This window comes from Polistes fuscatus, unplaced genomic scaffold (assembly GCF_010416935.1).
Source record: "Polistes fuscatus isolate 324 unplaced genomic scaffold, CU_Pfus_HIC Scaffold8, whole genome shotgun sequence".
NCBI lineage: Eukaryota > Metazoa > Arthropoda > Insecta > Hymenoptera > Vespidae > Polistes > Polistes fuscatus.
Genome location: NW_025113162.1, coordinates 2,311,528 through 2,332,634, shown reverse-complemented (window position 1 = coordinate 2,332,634; position 21,107 = coordinate 2,311,528). Strand labels below are relative to the sequence as shown.

The 21,107-nt window shown below is 31.7% G+C and overlaps 1 protein-coding gene across 4 annotated transcripts in view; it reads right to left on the bottom strand.

Annotated features, from left to right (window-relative positions):
* Positions 1–682: 682 nt before the first annotated feature.
* LOC122524834 (muscarinic acetylcholine receptor DM1) overlaps positions 683–21,107 on the bottom strand; it is a 32,263-nt gene continuing 11,838 nt past the window's right edge. For 3 of the 4 annotated variants that reach the window (XM_043647309.1, XM_043647308.1, XM_043647310.1), the window contains exons 4-10: positions 17,474–17,734; positions 12,680–13,522; positions 10,178–10,699; positions 7,839–8,121; positions 6,831–6,957; positions 4,800–5,123; positions 683–2,871 (exon numbers count right to left, since the gene is read on the bottom strand). In XM_043647309.1, coding sequence (XP_043503244.1) covers positions 2,290–2,871; positions 4,800–5,123; positions 6,831–6,957; positions 7,839–8,121; positions 10,178–10,646 — 1,785 coding nt within the window. In that variant the 5' untranslated portion in view covers positions 10,647–10,699; positions 12,680–13,522; positions 17,474–17,734 and the 3' untranslated portion in view covers positions 683–2,289. The remainder of the gene's footprint in view (positions 2,872–4,799; positions 5,124–6,830; positions 6,958–7,838; positions 8,122–10,177; positions 10,700–12,679; positions 13,523–17,473; positions 17,735–21,107) is intronic. The other variant, XM_043647311.1, reaches the window with a different exon arrangement.

Here is a 21,107-nt window from a genome sequence, read left to right as displayed (position 1 = left end):
GTATGTGTGTACGTATGCACGTAAATGTGTACGTCGGTATGTTTTATATTTCAATAGCTACGTTTTTTTTTTTTAAATGTACAACGATGAGTGGCGGTTTCGTGTTAATTCTCTCGACTCTTCTTCTGTCATTTCACCCTATTTATCTTTCTCTCTTACTTTTTTCTACGTATTTATTTATTTATTAATTTAATTATTTATTTTTTTTCATTCATTTATTCATTTATTTATCTTTAATTTCTCAAACGAGAAGAAGAAGAAGAAGAAGAATAAGAAGAACAGTTTTGTTCACGCGTTATTTTGTTCTTTTTATTTTTTGTTCTTATCTCTTCAATCTTCTTCCTTTGTTTATTCGCTCGGACTACGATATATCGTTTTATTTTTTGTTCCATATATTATATATTATATTTATGTATATAATATCTTTTTCGAGACTTAAATACTTTTTTTTGTGCGACTTAGCGTTTTCATCCCGCTCCTCTTTACCGGTCGCCAAGATTCTTTCTCTTTCTCTCTTTTTAATTATTTCTTTTTTTGTTTTTTTTTTTTTTTTTATTTTAATTTAATTCCTCAAGATTTTCGGAATATACATATAAATACGTTTGCTCGAGGACCAACTTTTTCTTTATTTATTTGTGTATTGTTTTTTATATATATTTCTCTTTTTTTTAAACTTCTATTATTTCCCTTTTACTCTGTTTTCTTTTTTCTTTTTTTTCGATTTATTTGGATAAACCGGCCAAGATTAGCGGGACGTTTCGGACTGATTTTGGAATGAAATCAGTACCGTATATGTATATACTTATTTATATGTAAGTGTTTGTGTGTGTGTTTGATTGGAGTGTAACGTGCGTGGGTTTTACACGCGTTCGAATATTCGTACTTTGAATGAATGTGTTAATGTGTTTATATGTGGTTCCCAATTTGTGAGAATACGCCCCACAGGCGAAGGACAATTTAATTTTTAATAATTCGGGAATGAGTTATTAAAAGACAATGAATTTTTGTTGCTTCTAACTTTTGTCCTTTTTTACATTTTTGTTTTTTCTTTCGCGAATGCCATGTTCTTTGGAAGCTCGTTTTAAATAAAGTTAATTGCCTTTTGGGCTTTCATTCCATGTAAATTGGAGTTCACATTTTAGAATAATAAGGAAAATTATTTGTTAAAAGGGTTTGAAGGGAGCAGAATTTTCGAGATTTTTGGGAACCACTGGTTTATGGTTTAATATAACCTTTGTGTAAATGTGTGCGTGTGTAAGTGTATTTACGTTTAATAATTTGAATACCTTGCCTTTCGCACGGCACAAGGAGGTACTCTAATAAAATATAATTAAATGTCCATGGCAGTATCCACGATTAGCGTTACTTTCAAAACTCGGAAATCGTGCTGCGCAGTTACGTCCTTTTTTTATTTATTTTAATTAATTAATTCTTATATTTCTTATCATTCAAGATTAGTTTATTTTTTGTTCGCTTTTTTTTTTCGTTTTCGGAGCCTTTTAAAATTTATTAAGATAAATTTAGTATATACACAGATATACACGCGACAGGAACAACTCTCTTTGTCAAATTTGTCTTATTTTATTTCTTTTTTTTCTTCTTTCTTTTTTTTTTTGCTTGCGAGCATTTTTTAGTTCGCCGATCGTTCTCATATAAAAAAGTAAGAGAAAGAAGTTCCGAGTACTTTTTCTCCTTTTCTTTAATTAATACGACTTATTTCATTTTTAATTTTCTCTCTCTCTCTCTCTCTTTCTTTCTTTATATATAATTCATTCAAATCGTTGAAATTTTCGTAATGATTTTCTTAAGGCTCGAGAGAAGGCAACACCATAAGGGACTCCGAAATTAGCAAACAGCTCGATTTCCTTGTTCGACTTCGTGCGCTCAAAGAGAAACAACACGTACAATAAAAAAAGATCCTTTTTTCGCGGACTAGTTACTCGGTATGGGCTGGGGTTAAAGGGTTATATGAATTGAATGGGATGGGTTGTGGGGTGGGGATTGGGGGGAAATAATAAGAATGGTACGGTGCTTCGATGTAAAACTCTTTTCTTTCTTTTTTCTCCTTTCCTTTTTTTTTGTTCTTTTTGGACGAAAAGAAAGAAGATTCGAGCGAGTGGTATAGGAAGAATGGGAATTTTTTTGTAGAGAAGGTTTTGGGGAATGGGTAGGGGGCGATTGGAATAGGTTTATCTTTTTCTTTCTACTTTGGTTGTTTTGAAATTATTTTCTAGGGGGTTGTTTTAGTTATTGTTGTTGTTGTTTTCGAAGCACTCGTATTTACTGACATCATCCTCTATCGACCGCAGTTCTGTTTCTACTGTGCCACTTGCACTCGAGGATTCTCATGTAGGTCCTCCTGAAGGCCGCGTTACACAAAGCGTAGCACATTGGATTCACAGTACTGTTGATGTAGCAAAGGTAATAGACAAAGTCCCACAATTGTTGTGGTATATACCAGGTGCAGGCGGTGATTGATTTAAGGAGGACGAGTATGTTATACGGTGTCCACGTTATTATGAACGCTAAAAGAATCGCAGATAATGTTTTAGCTGCTTTACTGTCGGCCTTCTTCTCTTGAATTTTCTTCTTCTTCTTTTGATTTGGTTTATTCTTGTTCAATATACCCTTACTGGGAGGTACTGTCTTTGGTATATTTTTAGCGTTCAATGGTATCCTTATATCAGGCATCTGCGAGGGTCGCCTAATCACCGACGAAGGACTTGCCAATGTTTCCTCATCTTCGATCGTACTGTGCAACTGAAATGTTACTGCATCCTCGTGGTACATCTTTATACTTGGCCGTACTTCGGTGTACTTGCTGCCGCCATTACTCTCCCTCGTTGGAAGATTTATCACGATCGTGTATACCTGCGATATAATCAAAATTAAACGACGATTAATGTTATTATGTTCTATAGATTTTGGAAATATTTATGCCCATAATTATGAAAGTGGTCTAAGTCAAAATTAAAAAAAAAGTGAGTTTATTAATTATTTCACGCCACATTATTTTAAACTCAATTAATTTAATGTAATTTTCACGATATTGTCAAAAATGAACCGTTAGATAGTGTTTGTTATTTCAATATTATACAGAATTCATTTAATGTTCAAATGTAATCCTTTAAATATCTCGAAACAAGAAATATATGACTTAGACCACTTTCATAATTATGAGCAAATTTTGTATATGTTATTAATAACGTTAGAGATATTTAATATCATTTTCTTGATTTATTATTTATTTATGCAAACGTCACGTATAGGAATCGTTCCCCATGTGACGGTATCGAGGTGTACGAACGAATTAATATGAAACGATACTAGCATAAGCGAGTAAGGTTTAACGAACAATGATTTGTTTTGTATCTATTAAAATTATGTTATCTATGAAAATTGGATAAAACAATATGCAATTTTCTCCTATCGATTATCTACAATTATTTATTTATTTCAAATCGGTAAAAATATATATTTGACTTTTCTTTGTAAGTTAATTCGTAAAGAAATTTATTTTCCATCTAATAAAAGTTTTATTTTCGCAATTAAACTTGGCATGGCCAATCTTTATGTAGTTTTTTTACGTAACAGATAAGAATACGGTTTATCTTGGAGTTTATTTCTCGCAAATAGTTTGTTTTAAAGGTAAGAACGAAAAACAAAAAAAGAAATAAAAAAAAAGAAAAAAGGAAGGAAGAAGAACTCGAAGGAAAAGTCGGTAAGAAAAATTTATTAGAATGCTAAGGACGCTGATCGATCGTTATTAGCTTAAACATTTTTATCGGAAACTCGAGAGTACCTTCCCTTGCTCGCGTCCCATCGCAAATATTCAATATTACGATGAAGGCAACTACGATGTTGCGAGAGAGAAAGAAAAAGAGAGAGAAAGAGAGAGAGGACTTGTTTTAGCACTTAAATTAAGCTACGAACGAGAAGTTAATAATCCGTTTCGATCGATAATCGTCTAAGTAAACAGATTCGTTGGTCAATATATATTCGTAAACGGACGAATCATCGTTTAATATACCGTTAATAGTCTAATAAATTTATAGATCGATTAGATTCCCACTCGGACAGATAATTAACAGATCGATGCTTGACCATACCCTAGGAGACTAAGGGATATTTGTCCAATATATTTTTTTCTTCATATTAATCGTATAATATACCGAAATTTTGTTTGTTCAAATAATTTCGATATTAATCATCTCTTTTATAAAGGACAAGTAGTTTCCTTTCAAATTATCATTTAAATTGAAACAAGTAAATAAATCATTACGTCATTGTTAAATCATTTTAATAAATTAATTAATCGTTTATTTTAATGATTTATAATTATTTTCTTCACAAAATTATATAACCGAATGAAAATATAAAATAAAGAAAGAGTAGAGATTTCTCTTTACCGATGCGAGGATTCCAAAAAGAGATTCGAAATGAATTTTTCTTTTTCTTTTTCATTTGCCATATTTGTTTTTATTTAGAATTATTGAAAAAAAGAAGAAAAAATGTATGTTGTGTGTGAGAGGATTAGTAACATAGCTTTAAATATGTGTGAAGTCGAACAGGGAACACGTATTTTTATCATTTTTGTAATGAATTTATCAAAAATACATAAATTTATTTCCTCAAAGAACCTATCATCCAAATTATCGGAATTCCTATTTTTTATTTGTTAGATATCCTTTCAAAATAAGATTGACTCTAGAAAGAGAGAATCCCACGTGTATTTTGTAAAATAAAAATATAGAAAATTAGTTGATGATAATTGAAAAAAATAAAAAAAAGACACATACGGAATCGCTAGAGATGCTTTTGGTCGAAAGTTCCCCGACACGAGCGGACCTTTTTGAATCCGCGTGTTCAGTGATGCCAGTCGACCTTTCCATAGCCAATGTCGTCGTCGTCGAATGCATGCCACTGAGCGAACCACATCTCGAAACCGTGCTAGTCAATGGCGTTTCCGCGGAAAGTGGCGTCAATGTGTCCTCGTTACCATGAAGGGTACGACTGCTTTCCGGTCCACCGACCTCTTCGTCCTCCTCTTCGTCTTCGCGACCACTGTGCCACCACGCGATGCACCATAATTTCAGCCACGTCCACGAAAATGGCCTGTGTTTCTGGATAATTATAATTTTGCTTTATTCGTTATTACATGAATTCATCCCATCAATTTCATCAACATTATTAAATTACACAGATATAATGTATTATTATTTAAAAATTATTATTAGGGATATTTATTTATATCATATTTAGGGATATTATTAAAATTACTATTAGGGATATTTTAGAGAGAGATTGATTTTTTGTGAATATACTTTTGATGATTCAAAAAAAAGCAAAACCAAGGAGACTCGTAAGAAAAGAAAAAAAGAAAAAAGGAAACAAATTTTGTCATAACACGATCGATTAAATAACTAGTTTTTTAATTTGAAATACAAATTCTGCCATTTATTCTTCTATCTCGCTATAATTCTATTTGATTTTAATTATAATGGAACAGAAAATAAAGAAATGTTTAATTTATTATATTGACCAGAAGAAAAATGTATCATAGTATTCTATGAAAAAGAATAAAAATTAAATAATAATAAATTATTCTATATAACAATCTAATTGTTTCAAAATGAATTTGTTGACAATACGAGCGTAGTGACGATAATTGGAGTTGACCATTAATTATAACAATGATTAATTAATATCAATCTTGTATATATAATTTGATATTGTATAAAAAAAAAAGAGAAACAAAAACAAGTTGGCAATTATCGGGATTGCTTGAGGGGATGAAATAAAACGAAAAAAAAGTATTTCCGTAAAGAAAAAAAAAATAAAAAAGAAAAAATATAAAATTGATCGTCCAGTTTTTACCAGATAAAAAAAATAGATTAATTTTTATCGTGAAATCCGAAGGGATTGGCTACAATGCGGCATAATAGTCGAGATGACGTTAATTCCGAGATCGTTGTAACAAAGTTCCCGGCGTGGTCCTTAATAGGATTTGAACCGTGATAGACATGAAGTTCACACAATCGGGGTCACTCTCACCAAACACGAAGCTTTCATCTAACTTCCGAGAATTTCCTTGTTGTATTTGTCGATACTAAAGAATTGCAAGGACATTGAAAGGAATGTTTGAAAATTTGTCATTTTTTTTTCTGAATCGACAAATACATCGACACGATTTTTTTATCTCTTTTTTTTCGTTTTATGACTAATTTAGTTATATGTAAATTTATATATGAATATGTGTGTGTGTGTTTGTGTGTGTGTATTGTACGTGTGTAGCAGGTACGTGTTCCTTTAATTTAGAAGTCTTTTTTTCTGGGTGGGGCCGGTCATTATAGTGTGCGCCTGTGCAATCCTCCTAGTGCACAGGACACACCATGCGCCGTACTTTACTATGACTATGCATTCGACGATTTACGATATGACTTAACTATTAATTCTCTTTACCTGTTTTAATTGCTATGACTAAGACTTAAATAATATACTATTCGTTAAAAAAAAATAATAATAATAAAATAACGAGACAAAGGCGGGAGGTGGAAGTTCAAAGTATTAACTCAATTTATTTATAATCATTTATAATAAATGAAGATAAACTTCGAATCGTATACGTATGATATCATTGAAATTTTATATTATTTAGATTAAAAATTAAATACTGTTTTTTTGTTTTAACTATATTATTTAATTGGTTAATTTTTTTCATTTCAATTGTTAGAAATATATTCTTTCATTTAATTGTTTGTGAAATATTTTGTTCTAAGAAGTTTTTTAATAGATGAGACAGAGAAAGAAAAGGGAAAGTGTATGCTTACACCAGCGTATTCAGGATAATGTTTCTCGATGTAAGAAGCAGCTAGATGTTGAGCGTGTACGTCATCAGCACCTGTACTAGACTCACTTCGAGGTCTCTTGCATTCTTCCATATCTAAGGCCTCGTCACTAAGCAGATATTTCGAAAACTTATATAGTTCGATTTGATAAACTATACCGTTATTTTGTAATTGCATTAGATACGAAATATTAGATAATTTACTTTGTGGAGATATATGTGTATATAACTTTATAATTATTAATAAATTATGTAAGAATATTTAAAACGTAAACGTCAAATTCAAAAGAAAATTATTCATCTCAAATAATTTTGATATTTGTTTAAACAATAAAAAAGTAAGGATAATTTGACAAGTTGATACGTTTCAAGTGAAAAGTTGAATTACTGTTGAATATTTCGTACAAAATGGATTTAAATGAAATGTTGCATAGATATTTTGAATTATGCAAAGACCCATTGTTACAGGGATTAATTTTATATCGTTCATTCTCTGTTGATTAAATACGAATAAAAATGTTTCATTTATATATATATAAAGAAATAATATATCTCTTGTATAATAAATATATTTATTAAAATATTTAACACACGAATCAACTTGACCTGGGGTCAATCGAATTGACCAATTTTGAAATCATTAAATAAACATTATCGAATTTATTTCCTATGCAAATATTTTCGGATAAAAATTTCACCGAGATACACATATATATATATATATTTCAACATATTTTTGACCAAAAAATTAAAAACTGAAAAATATATCAACTTGTCCCGGCAATCCAATTTTATCTAATGAAAAGTAAATAGTGGAGATTAAAATCATAGTAAAAAAAAAAAAACAAAAAAAAAGCAAAGCAATTTCATTTTCAATCATAACCGAAAAGCACATATTTGTAAAATATATAATTAATTAAATATTAGAAAAGTTATAGATTATATTATAGTATACGAAACGATTAGATCGATCATGGAGAAGTGCCACAACAACCTGGAGTTACTGCGTTTGCTTGCATCCTGTTTCCCGGCTTGAAGATTCGGTAAATCCCTCTGTCTTTTCTTCGTTTCCTTCCATATTCTCCAATAAAGGGCACTCATCACGGTGACTGGCACATAAAATGCAGCGATTGCCGTGCCGACTGTGATGTAATGATTCGTTTCGATGAACTGAATGTAACAGGCATTGATTGGCACAGTTCTTTGACCCTCGATGTAAGGCCAAGCATAAATCCAAGGTGGCCAAAGAAGTAAAGAAATACCCCACGCGCATCCTAAACATTCAAATAAAACAAAGAAAAAAAGGAAAGTAAGAGAAGAAAAAAGGAACAGAAGGAACAGAAGGAAAGAACAAAAAATTCAATCTAACATAAGAAACGTTTTTATAACTTTTTAACGAGACGAGAGAAAAGAATTTCTTCTTTTCTTCTTCTTCTTCGTCTTCTTTTTTTTCTTTCATCTATTTCCTTCTCGAATTTATTTTAAAATAAATTCTTCCAACCTTTAACTTTTCAATTTTTCACAACAATTTTTTTTCTATCTTTTTGGGTTTCCATTTAAATTTTTTAAAAGCTTTTATCAGGTAGGATAGATATATTTTTATCTCAAAGAGTTTCTCTCTTTTCCTACCGAGAGAATATGTGATATTTTAGTTAATTTTTTTTTTGTTTAATTATTTCATTACACCGAGCGAATAAGAATAGAAATTAGAAACCAGGGGGAAGCATTTTTCTTTTTTTTTTTTTTTCGTTCCGACATTTTTCTCTTTCAACATGAATAAAACCTTTCTCTAATCGCGAAGATCTCGTATGAGAGTAGGTTTGCGTTAAAAGCATAGAAAATACCTTATAAAATATGTTTACGTGTTGAAGAGAAAAAGAGAGAAAGAGAGTCAGAAACAGAAAGAGAGAGAGAGAGAGAGAAATGACGGTTTGTTTACCGGTAAAGCTGTTTTAACGAAACAGTTTAATTCCGCTGTTCGTTTGTCGTTTCGAAACGCTGCTAACTACAGCGAATGAGAGAGAGAGGGAGAGAGTAAGAGGAAGAGGGAGAAAGAGAGGGATGTTTTGCACGAGATTTCTGCTAATACGAGAAAATTAGTACTTTCGACGCTTCTCCTTTTTTTTTTCTTATTTTTTGAACATTTTTTTATTACGTTCTTCAAAATCAAGGATACGAATGAAATAGCGGGTCTACTAAATATTTCGTTCTCTGACGAATAAAAAATTAAACGAATAGGAAAAAGAAAGAGAGGAAGAGAGAGGGGGAGGGAGAGAAATCGTATAATTAGTTCAACTTAAGCGATTTCGTTTTATAAGAGAAAAACGAAAGACGTTAAAATTTTCGAGAGTCACCGGAATGGAATTTCATGGCAACCGGGGCAACCAACGAACCAACCAACCAACCAACCAACCTACCAACCAACCAACCAACCACCAAACAGTCCTTTCCTCAACAGGTTTGCACGAGGATTACCGATTAAATGGTCGGTTAGTACGAATAGGATTAACCTCTTAGGAAGACAAATTCATTTTGAAATCTTAATTAATCGGAAGTTGAAGGGACAACTACCGGAAAGGACGGAAGTAAGGATGGATGGATCGAATAGTTTTTTGATACGAATAATTTTATTAAATTTAATAATGAGGAATCAGGAATCGGAGGAAATTCGAATGACGAATTGTTTCGGCAAACTTTATTTTTTCTCGTGAATCATTAACTCGGTTTGATTGATTAAACTAATCGGAAGAATATTGAACGTTCTTTGAGATTTAAAAGAAAAAAAAAGAAGAAAAAGAAGAAAGATTGTCTAACGTAATCGACGATGAATCCGATTGATGTTAATTCAAGTTTCCTTTCATTTATGCGTAGGATGAATGAAAAATATTGCGCGATCTTGAGTTTTGGAAATATCATAAGTTAAATCGTTTCTTTACTCATAAAAAATATTTGACATTTTAATAATATCCATTACGTAAATTCTTCATAACTAAATTTGAAATTCTTCAATTTCATTTATCGTACATAAAAAATTTACAAAAAAATCATTTATTACAATTACAATTTATTTTTTTGTACGAAAATTTCGTACAAATCGTATAGAAATTTCTCAAGTCGTGTTTTCTCGAGTAGAAATAATTTATCTATGGGATTTAACCATTTCATTACTAGCGTTACCATCCAAATCCCCGTATGAACGACAAACCCACCGACCCATACAAGTGTCCTACCGAATACGACGATGATTTAAATTTCATACGCATCCGATTAACGGTCTCACAGAAATTCAATTAGATTAGAAAGAAAATAATATGATAAAAAAAAACTTACCTATCATAAAGGCAGCTTTGAAGGTCGTCCTCTTTGCTCTGTATGTAAGCGGCCTTGTTACCGAGAAGTATCTATCGAAGCTGATGATTAGAAGATTGAGTACGGACGCGTTGCTCGCTAGATAATCGAGTGCGAGCCACGTGTCGCAAACGTGGGGACCTAATGGCCAATAGCCTAACACGGTGTAAACCGTGAAAAGGGGCATCGAAATGAGACCTATTGCGAAGTCGGCTACCGCGAGACTGAATAAAAAGTAATTAGATATCGTTTGTAGTTGTTTGTCGATTTTAAACGATATCATAACCATAATGTTGCCGACCACCGTAACGAAACTGAGGACGATCGCGACCATCACTATCCCAACTCTTTCCCATATCCCATACTGATACGGTTCACCACCGCAATCGAGACCGTTGCTAGAGTTGTAGCTGTCGTTGCTGGGTATTTCCGGCGCCCAAGTTATATTCATGTCTGTTGGACTCTCCCGCACGAGCTCTATATCACTCGTGGACGCGCATCAACCTTCAACAAAATCGATTTTCTTTTACTCCCATTTGTCTTCTTTTTTTATATATATATATACATATGTGTTACCGTGAAAGACCGAAATTGGAGAATGTGAAGATTCACATGGTTGTTTGGTGTATGTCCGAAATATTAATATATAAGAATGAACACAAAAATATTCGGTCTTTCACCGACGTATTTGGTATATGTTGACAAGCGACCATGTGAATCTTGACATTCAATATTGTATATAAATATATATATATATATATATATATATATATATATATATATGTGTTACACGGTCAATGTTGAGAATTCAATGTCCACGAAGATTGAGCAATGTATATTTTGTATATTACAATATACAAATACAATATTACAATATACAAAATAACTTCTTTTAATTTCTTGTAATTTTATATATATATATTAATAAGTCATAATAAAAATTTCAGTTGCTGATGAAGTCCCAATAAAGGGACGAAACGTACAACTAGATCAAAAATAACGTTCAAAAAGAATTTCTAACCCGTCCAAATTTCCTGTGATACCTATTTTAATAGTTTAATTTCAGGACAAGATAAAAAATCAATTAAAATATAAAATATTATTTATATATTACAATATACAAATATATTATACAATGTATATTGCTCGAGCATTTAGCAAAATAAGCTTCAGTGGGGTGTTTTCAAAGTACGGAGAGAAGAGGAGGCAAGGCGAAATGATTTCAACAATGCTTAAACTCTCAACATTGACCGTAGCATATATATATGTAAAGAAATCCTGTGGTTTTATCAGCTAGGTATGTGTAAGAAGCGTTTAATGTATGTGTATCAGGAATTATTTGGACAATAATTTAATGATAAAACATAAACGAAAACGATCGTGACAATGAATATTATGATAGAATATTTTAAAGGAAGATTAATCCCTTTATTATCACTGTCCATGCACGGATTCGTGTGTACTCGTGCCAAAGCATCCCCTAATGAAAGGGTTAATAATTACAGAAACAAATCATTATAATTCTTTCGGTTAGGTAATTCAAAGCTATAGCGAGTTACCTTTATTTGGTATTTCTTTTTAAGTATATAATTTATTTTAAACGAGGTAATTTGTAAAACTTATTATTTTTCTTTTTTTTTTTGTACAATATTTATATTAAAATATTAGATCGAATAGAAATGATATATTTTTGTATCGATGATCAATTAGATTTCTAATGAAATACGACGATTTCGCGGTAAGGATAGGATAAGTCGTGATTAGAGGTGAAAATTAGAAAAAGAATCTTCGCGCTCGTATATAAGTATTTTACACTTTTAAAAGCACTCTAAAGTTTATTCGTACCGCCCGAGTAGCTGTAAAGAGTTTAGAATTGACATTAAATTACGCGTTAAGTTCCAGCGCACTATCTTTAAATTACAATAAAGTGTACTCCGTCTGAGGGAGAAAAATCGGATTTTGATTTTCACGAATTCACCAAAATTATCCATTTTTTCAAGCCAAGAAAATTCGATTGAAGCCCTTTTTTTCGTATTAACACGAACAAGAGAGAAACAAAAATATATCCACGATAATATCTAAATATTATATAATAAAGAAAAAGAAGAAGAAAAAAAATAATAAATAATACAAATTGTCTCGCGTTTAATTTACACTTTAAACGAAACACCAACTCGAGCTTAAGCACAAGAGAGAGAGAGAAAAGGGTGGGAGGGGGTGGGGATGAGGGTGAAAACGGTAAATACGGCTCTCTTAATCCCAGAAAAGAAAAAGAACAAATAAACACCGACTCGAGCTTGCTACGAGACATAAAAAATAAATACGCCGCTCGTAAACACGTAGACTAGGAAAAAAAAAAAAAAAAGAAAAAATAAAAGAAATAAAAAACTTTAAGATTCTATTACAAATGAAATAATACGAAGGGAAATGGTAAAGAAGATTAGAAAAAAATCGAAAATTCATATTGCAAATAGGCCAACGTACCCTCGATGTTCGATACTCGACACTCGAAGTTCTCCGTTGGCCAATAAGAAGCAACCACCGATAGCAGTTCGATGTTCTTGAATTTTTTTACACCTTTTCTTCTTCTTCTCCTTCTTCTTCTAATTCCTCCGGCTTCTTCTCTACCACCTTTCTCTAACCGTTCCTCACTTCCTATTTCTTTTCTTCTTCCTATTCTTTCTCTTTCACTCCAATTGGATTCACTTTTTTCGAGATCCAGTTCGAGTCGTTGGCAAAGAGAAGGTAGCACGTTTTTACCCTCCAGCCTGCTGCCAGCTTTATTCTACCTTTTCTTATCGTTTTTTTCTTCTTTTTACTCCTCTCCACCTTTCCAGCCAACCCTCCTCTCTCGTGAGAGTCCAAGCTCTTATCATGCACGCATACGCTTCAATTTTTTTTTTAACAACTTCTTCCGCAACTACGTGCCCCGCTCGCACGACGCTTTTTATTTTATATTTTTCTTCTTAACGTTTATCTCGCGCCGTTCCTTTAATTCCTTCTTTCTTTCTTTTACGCGATTTAGTTTTCTTTTTAATATTTTACTTTACTTCTTTTTTCTTCTATTTTTTTTTTTCCTTTTTTTTCACCTTCCTTTACATTCACGGTGTTTTACTTCTTTTGCCACTTTGACGAATTTTGTCTTCCTTTCGATATTTGTCACACTTTCTCTTTCTCTCTCTCTTCCTTTCTTTCTCTCTCTCTCTCTCTTCCCCCCTCCTCTCCCTTCCTCCCTCTCTCTCTCTCTCTCTTTCTCTCCGGCTGGAAAGGCAGCAGGGGGTCAACTACATCCCACGATTTCTGGAAGTCTTCGTAGTGGCATCGAATCTATGATCAAACATGAACAATGTAATAGTTTAGTTATTCGTGTTTTGGAATTAACGATTTTAATTGTAAGAGAAACAGGGAGACAGAGGAAAAGAGAGAGAGAGAGAGAGAAAGGGAAAGGGGGGAGGAAGGAAGAAGGAGTTACAAAAGGTAACTTGTATTCTCAAGCGATTTCAAGAACACGAACGATGCATAGTAGTCTCACGTTGAATATCGTCTGGCGTTAGTCCGTTGTCTACAGTAATTCGTGGTCTGTTCCACTTAAAATCGAGTGCCACTCTCTTGCCATTGTGGTTTTCAACGAAAGAAACGCTTAAGGGATCTCTATTTAAACAGTCTTTATATTCAAGATTGTACGGTTAAAAAGAAACGAACATAATTCTTTTCGCATTATTTTTAAATTTATTTACTCATGTAATGTTCGCGAAATATTTATTTATCTTTTATTTGATCGAATAAATTCATGAGAAAAAAAGAGAATATAAATAATAGATACAAATATTCTTTATAGATTTGTATTTTCTAACGAGAAGAGAATCAAGTTGACGGGACATTGATTTTTTTCTTTTTTTTAAATTCTAACGCAATTGTAAAAGTTCGTCAGAATTATACACTGTGCAAGTAATAATATCTAATATTTTATCGTTTTCAAGAAAACGTAGGGAGAAGTTTCGCATGCATTTTTATATACCAATTCGTCTCGTATATACATAGTATCATACATCACATATATAATGCGTATTGTAGTAAATACGTAGGTAGTTAATCTCACATTGATGATGTTAATTATCATAGTTTATGTAATGACACGCGGCAGCGGAGTTTTGTCTTTTGTCATAACGAGTTCAGAAATGTCAATATCTCCACTCATTGAGAGAAAGAGATAAAGAGAGAGTGAGTGAGTGAAAGTGAGAGAGAGAAAGAGAGAAAGAGAGAGAGAGAGAGTAGGGTTTTAGTTTACGCGAGTTGCATAACGGCGAATAGCCGACGTTGCGGGAAATTAAATTACTTCAGTTCTACCGTTAGTTTTACACCACCAAAATCGCTTTAAAATCAGAGAAAGAGAAGCCGCCAGCTTTTAACACAGCTCTCTCTCTCTCTCTTTCTCCCCCTGTGTATACACGTGTCTCTCAGTGTATATGTGTTTTAGTATTAGCCTGTATGTGTGTGGTATAGCTCTTACCTTTATTTTGTAGCGACGAAAGTTCTTTTGAGCTCGTCGTTTTAGATGGCTCTCACGTACCTTTTAATATTATCTACTTTCTCTCTCTCTCTCTCTCTTTCTCTGTGTGTGAATATTCGAGAATTGTGAAATAAAAGAAAAAAAAATAACCTGTGTGTGTGTGTGTGCATGGTGATCATTTTCAATGAAAAGGAGACTCGATAGAAAGGTTTAACTTTGTTATGCTTATGTCGAGGATAATAACCGGTTCAATTTACAACTGTTAATGAAAAACCATCCGATATTGCCAATGTTTTACGAATATTCAATAAATCTATGCATGTTTAAAAAAATATGTTTGAGTATATTATATGTGTATTGTATGTGCATATTGGATTGTTCGAAATGTTCGTATGATGATGAATATTTTTCTCTTTATTTGCAAAAACTTTTTTGGGGGATCTGATGATAAAAAGCATTGGATTGTTTGAAACATTTGTTACCAATACAATTTTAAACAAATATTCATCGATGCGAACAAGCTAAGTTTCTTTTTTTTCTTTTTTATCATTTGATCAAGAACTAATATCACGATGAAAGAACTATTAATTTCATATTTTTTCAGATTTATTTCATCGGAAGAAATGTCGTTGTCAAAAGAATTCTTTTTGATATAAGTAAATAAATAAATAAATAAATATACTTGTTAGATTTTTAAACTGTTATGAATAACTTGATTAAATTCGACCATTTATTTGTGGATTCTTATTGATAGAATAAATTGGTTGGGGGGAAAAAAGAAAGAAAAAAAAAGAGAGAAGTAAACGAATAACAAAGTAAAGTGAAAAAAAGAAGTTTGTTTGTTTGTCTGAAAACAAACAAACGAGTAGTTACGAATTGTGTTTGATTTAGTTTTATTTCCGGACGGTCAATTAAACGCGAAACGTAGTGCATTCTTGGGATTGTTTTGGAATAGAAAAATAAATAAGGTCAAAGAGTCATTTAAAGGGTGTAAATGGCACTTGGCGCACCGTCTATAACCAAACTGTGGAAGGTAAAAAGGGGGTAGCCACTTGCCACAAGGACTTAACCCGAGCTTCCCCACGCAAACCACCCTAATCCTCCTGTTCTTCACCCCTTTCCTTTCATCATCCTTACTTTTCTCGACAGACCGTCTTCTTCGTCTCGCATATTCGCTTAGAAAGACACACACACACACACACACACACACACACACTCACATATATATTACGAAAGAAAGAAAACGAGAAGGAAAGAGAAAGAGAAAAAAAAAACTTCAGACTCAAGCATACAGACACGTTTTCTATTTCAGTTTCTCCTTCTGTCTCTCATTCTCTCTCTCTCTCTCTCTTTTTGTTCATTCTTTTTCTCTTTCTTTTACTGTTGCTATCTCCAGTCAAGCAAACCACGAAAAGTGCAGCCGACGCCGCGGGATATACACTTTATTTCCGCGGGGGTGGTTTTTGATTCTCTTTCTTTTTCTCTTTCTCTCTCTATCTTTTTTACTCTTATTCTTAATCTTACTCTTACTCTAACTTCATTTGGAATTACTCCCATATCCTGTCTAATTTGTTCTTGATTTACACCGACTACAATAAGCGGCTAATTGTCCGTGTATTCTTTTTTCTTAACCTCCGTCTCTGATTTTTATTTGATTATTCTAAAACGAGATACACTTTTCCGAAATTTTTCTAATCACCAAACGTGTGATTTTTAAATCCCTTGAAATAACTCAACGCAAAAAATTTGTTTCGATGATTTTCATACGAATTATCTAATTTTCTTTACAAAATTAGAAGAAAAGAAAGAAAAGGAAATTGCAAAGCTATGAAAATTATTTATTTGAGTATGCAAAAAAAGTATTAACAAAAAAATTCATTCAGAAATAGTGTATAATCATTTGTTTTTGTATTTGATTAAATCTGATTTCTAAAAAAAAAATCTGTACCTTGGAAATATAATCGAAAGTTAACGTTTTCGAATCGAAGAATGAAAATTGTATTTGCTTTTAAATAATAATAAATGTTATTCTATATTCATTTATACCGTGGAAGAAAAGGTTCTCTCAATGTAATGCTTTCTACCATACATTCAATACTATCGTGGGAATGTACTTGCAGTAGCACGTAACATACAATTAAGCGACTCAAAAAGAATCTTTCATTAGGCATGTACTTCGTTAAATATCACATGTGTGATGATTTATTTATTCGCATACGTATGTTGATAAGTAGAATGGAATAAAAAATAAATTGCTATTTGACGTTCTTTTTTCAGTCAACTAAATTCACGGTACTGTCATAATTGAGTTCAATGACCACGTTAAATAAAATCGATTAACTTTACGAAAAAAATTGAAGAAAATTAATAAAATCATATATCGTATCATCTATTATTAAAAAAAAAAACATTAATATAAAAGAATTTATTTTAAATGTTAAAAATCAATCAAATACTTTGCGGTTTTATAAAAATTGTTCTCAAATTCAAGAAGTGAAGTTAATGGACGTAAATAAATAAATAAAAGGATTTAATATCCTCGTAATCTCTACTTTTAACTGTACACATGCACACACACACCTACACACACGGTCATTTAAAAAATCAAGTATAATAATCCCAAACTAGCTGAAAATCCCAATAAACCATTTGTCACCATTTTGAAATTTCATCCATCCGAAGATAAAATAATCAGATATAAGCGTTTCTTTTTCCTTCTTTTTGTTTGTTTTTGTTTAAATGATAAAAAAATAAAGATTCAAACCTACTCGACAATCATAATCGTAGATACTTCATCGAACGTGGGGCTGTCCGATATTCCAATGAACGTTGTTGAAATCTTGCTCGTTTTCTTCTCTATGTGTATACCGCTAGTGTAGCAGCAGCCTTTGTTGTAACTGTTGTTGTTGTTGTTGTTGCTGTTGTTGTTGCTGCCGATGCGTTGGCAGGTGCAGGGAAAGGTGCATGTTGCGCCTAGAGAGCAACACGTATACCTCCCCGTTAACTGAACAGCATTGCATGCTCGATGCCTGTAATTATAGAACACGAGTGACATTTAAATTTTTACAATGAATACTAGACGTTACAATGAATACGACACAACTACTACTATAACAACGAAGACACTGATTCACGACACATGTGCACCACTCTGCCTATTCCTTCGCAAGTAAATGCGTCGTAATGCCCTGATTTTCAAACAAGAGAATGCGACAACCAATAATACTCTATTTCTCTCTCACTCTTTCTTTCTTTCTTTCTTTCTTTCTTTCCTTTATTCTTTCTTTTTCATGTTCGTTCAAATGACAAGTAGATAGGACTTTAACTATTTTTCATCACCGAAGGCCTGTCTTCTGATAAAACTGGTGAAAATTCTCACTATCTTCGAAAGTTAATCTCTAACGTCGGGATTTTCGTTGAGCTCTACCACTTGAGAAGGCTTCTACTACTTCGACTTAGATCGAACGATCACGAATTCATGGTAAAGTGGTCGAACTTTCTCGATGAGCTAGCACCAGTATTTTCACGATGGAAATTAGATTTTCACTTAATAGTTTAAGAGATATATTGAGAGAGAGAGGGAAAGAGAGAGAGGGAGAGAGAGAGAGATAGAGGAGAGGAGAAAAGGTTGGAATAAATTTAATCATGAAATTTATGCGAAATACTAGAGTAGGGTATGGTCGAGGATGTTTAACTGCTTCTCTTTACGTTATATTGACAATTATCTGATTTATTCAACGAGTCGAATGGAGTACGGGATAATAAATTCGAAATTTGTAATTTGTAGCACGCATCGTTGATTGGGTATTTAAATTACATCATTTTCGATAAACTCTGAAGTGTATTTACCTTTTCCATAATTATTTTTGATGCATAAATTTGTATCAACAAAGTGCGTTTAAAAATGTATACTCATTTCAGATAAATCTAAATTATATTAATGTTTTATTTACTTCAGATATTATAATATAACATATATTAAATTGTATATGTAATATGCAATATGAATATCTTATTATAAAAATTAATATTATTGTATTATATTAATATTTTATTAATATTTAATTAATTATTAGTGCAATTATATTAATATTACATATAATATTTATTAACTTGCTTAATAAATTAATTAATTTATATATTAATTTATCCTATATGTGTATATATTAGGATATAATATAATTATAATAATAATTATATTTTAAATTTTATTAATTATTCGTTACTTATTGATGTAATAGACGTGAGTAAAGGTGAGAATAGATTTTTTGGTAGCATAATGTTTAGAATCAGTGATTGTTAGTTTGAATGTGTCTGGTATATTTCGATAAAGTTTAATATAGTGGATCGATATTTGGATAATCGGGACAACCCGAGTGCGTGCAACGAATTGTGATAACATAACGATCGTTCCATTTCTGGGTTATAGATTCAGGAAATTGCAAGTATGAGAAGAATGGCCCATCCCTTTCTCTAACCTCTTCTTTGTTTCGATTTTATAAGGAAGAGTTTATGCGAGGAAATGCAGGGAAAACATTTGCGATTCGTTGATGCTGCTGTTGTTGGAAAAATACTCGTGTTGTTGAATATGCGAAATTTCTTTCTTTCTCGTGGGAAGTAATTCAAATAATCTTGAACAAATATTCGTAAGGGTATTTGTATCAATCAGAAATTTGAATAGAAAGAAAAAAAAAGAGAAAACAATTAAGTGGAAAAAAAAAAGAAAAATGAAAAGAAAAAATAAGAAAAACATTTCTTCGAGAGAAATTGGGAAACAAATGTTTGTTTTACTTTCTTTACTCTAGCACAATTATTTACTTAATTAATTAATTATTACATTACCCCATAATAACAACCGAACCATGATATCGTATTAAAATTTCAGAATTTGTTAACTGTTCCGTTACTTTCGGAAAAATAATGAAACAAATGTTTGTTTTACTTTCTTAATTCTTACAATTATTTACATAATTAATTTATCATTAACCTACCCACAGAAAACAACCCGATAATGATGTTACATTAAAATTTCAGGACAATTGTGTGCTCGGTCAGAGGGAAATTGTAATACGTCAAGCAACGAAAAAACTATCAACGAACCTTTTTTATCGTGGAATAAAGAAAAAAAGAATGGAAAAAGTGATAGGTAGGGTACTTTAATCAGGTTTGTTGCACACTTTGAATGTAATCAAAGGTGGTCGTTTTCTTCGTTTATTCTTGGTCTGGAAAAATGACCACAAATAGTCAAAGCGAATTGAATAAGTAGCACGCGACATTTACATAACTTCATAACACGAATGTCTCGACTCGCAAGATCGCGTTCGCTCGTGCGCAAACCCGTTCCTTGAACCAACATGAAAAGTTGAAAGTAGTAAAACGAATTCAGTGATTACGGTCAACCGGTTGGACGTGCTAAGAACAGTAAAGTTTCTCTCTCTTTTTCTCTCTCTCTCTTTCTCTCTTTCTTTCTCTCTTTTTCTCATTCATTCACACATAGTACTCAAGCTTTATAAACTTGATAATCCGTAGAACTTTTTTCAAATTCGTAAAGAAAAATACATCGAGCATGTTAAATCCCCGTCATACATTTTTTACACACCATTTCGTCGTTTGTTAATATCACAGGAAATACGTAAACACATATTTTTGAAAGTTTACTTTTATAAATTTAGATAAATTATATGTTGTTGATACTTGTATCTATTTATCTGTCAATTTTCTTGGTATATTAATTCGTTTTTTTATATATTAGAAAATAGTTTGATTGTATTCGATTAAAATAAAATGATCTATAGAATGGGATAAATTTTATTAGAATAATTTTTATCAAATTGAAAAATTAAATATCTTTTAGAATTATCTATCTGTTCATATTGAACATTCATAAAATGTAATTATTTAATTATAATAAGTATTTCAAAAATATCGAATTTTCAATAGGTGAAAACAAATGTGATTGGAGAGCAAATATTTGGAATACAAAATATGGACGGTACATTAAAATATGAATCTGATACAAAATAAAATATTTAAACATTGGAAAAGTGGTAGAAAATATTTAACTCGATTAAATCGATACATTTAAGAGTACTTTAACGATTAATTACATTTTAAAAATTATTTAAAGATTAAACAAATGCTTCTATAGGTATCCAGTGTTTGATGAAAATAATTATCTAAATTTCAGCAACGTTATTGATCGTTCTGATAAAATTGATTCATTATCGGAATGAACATCACACAATCAATTTGATAGAACAATAAATTTGATAAGAAAAACAGCGTATTTAGAATTTTGGTTAGCCCGCGGGTTAGTAAGTTGCTTTAAACTAAACAATTACTCTCATTCATTCGATTAAAAGTATTTATTATCTACACGCTTCGATTACTTGACCATCAATT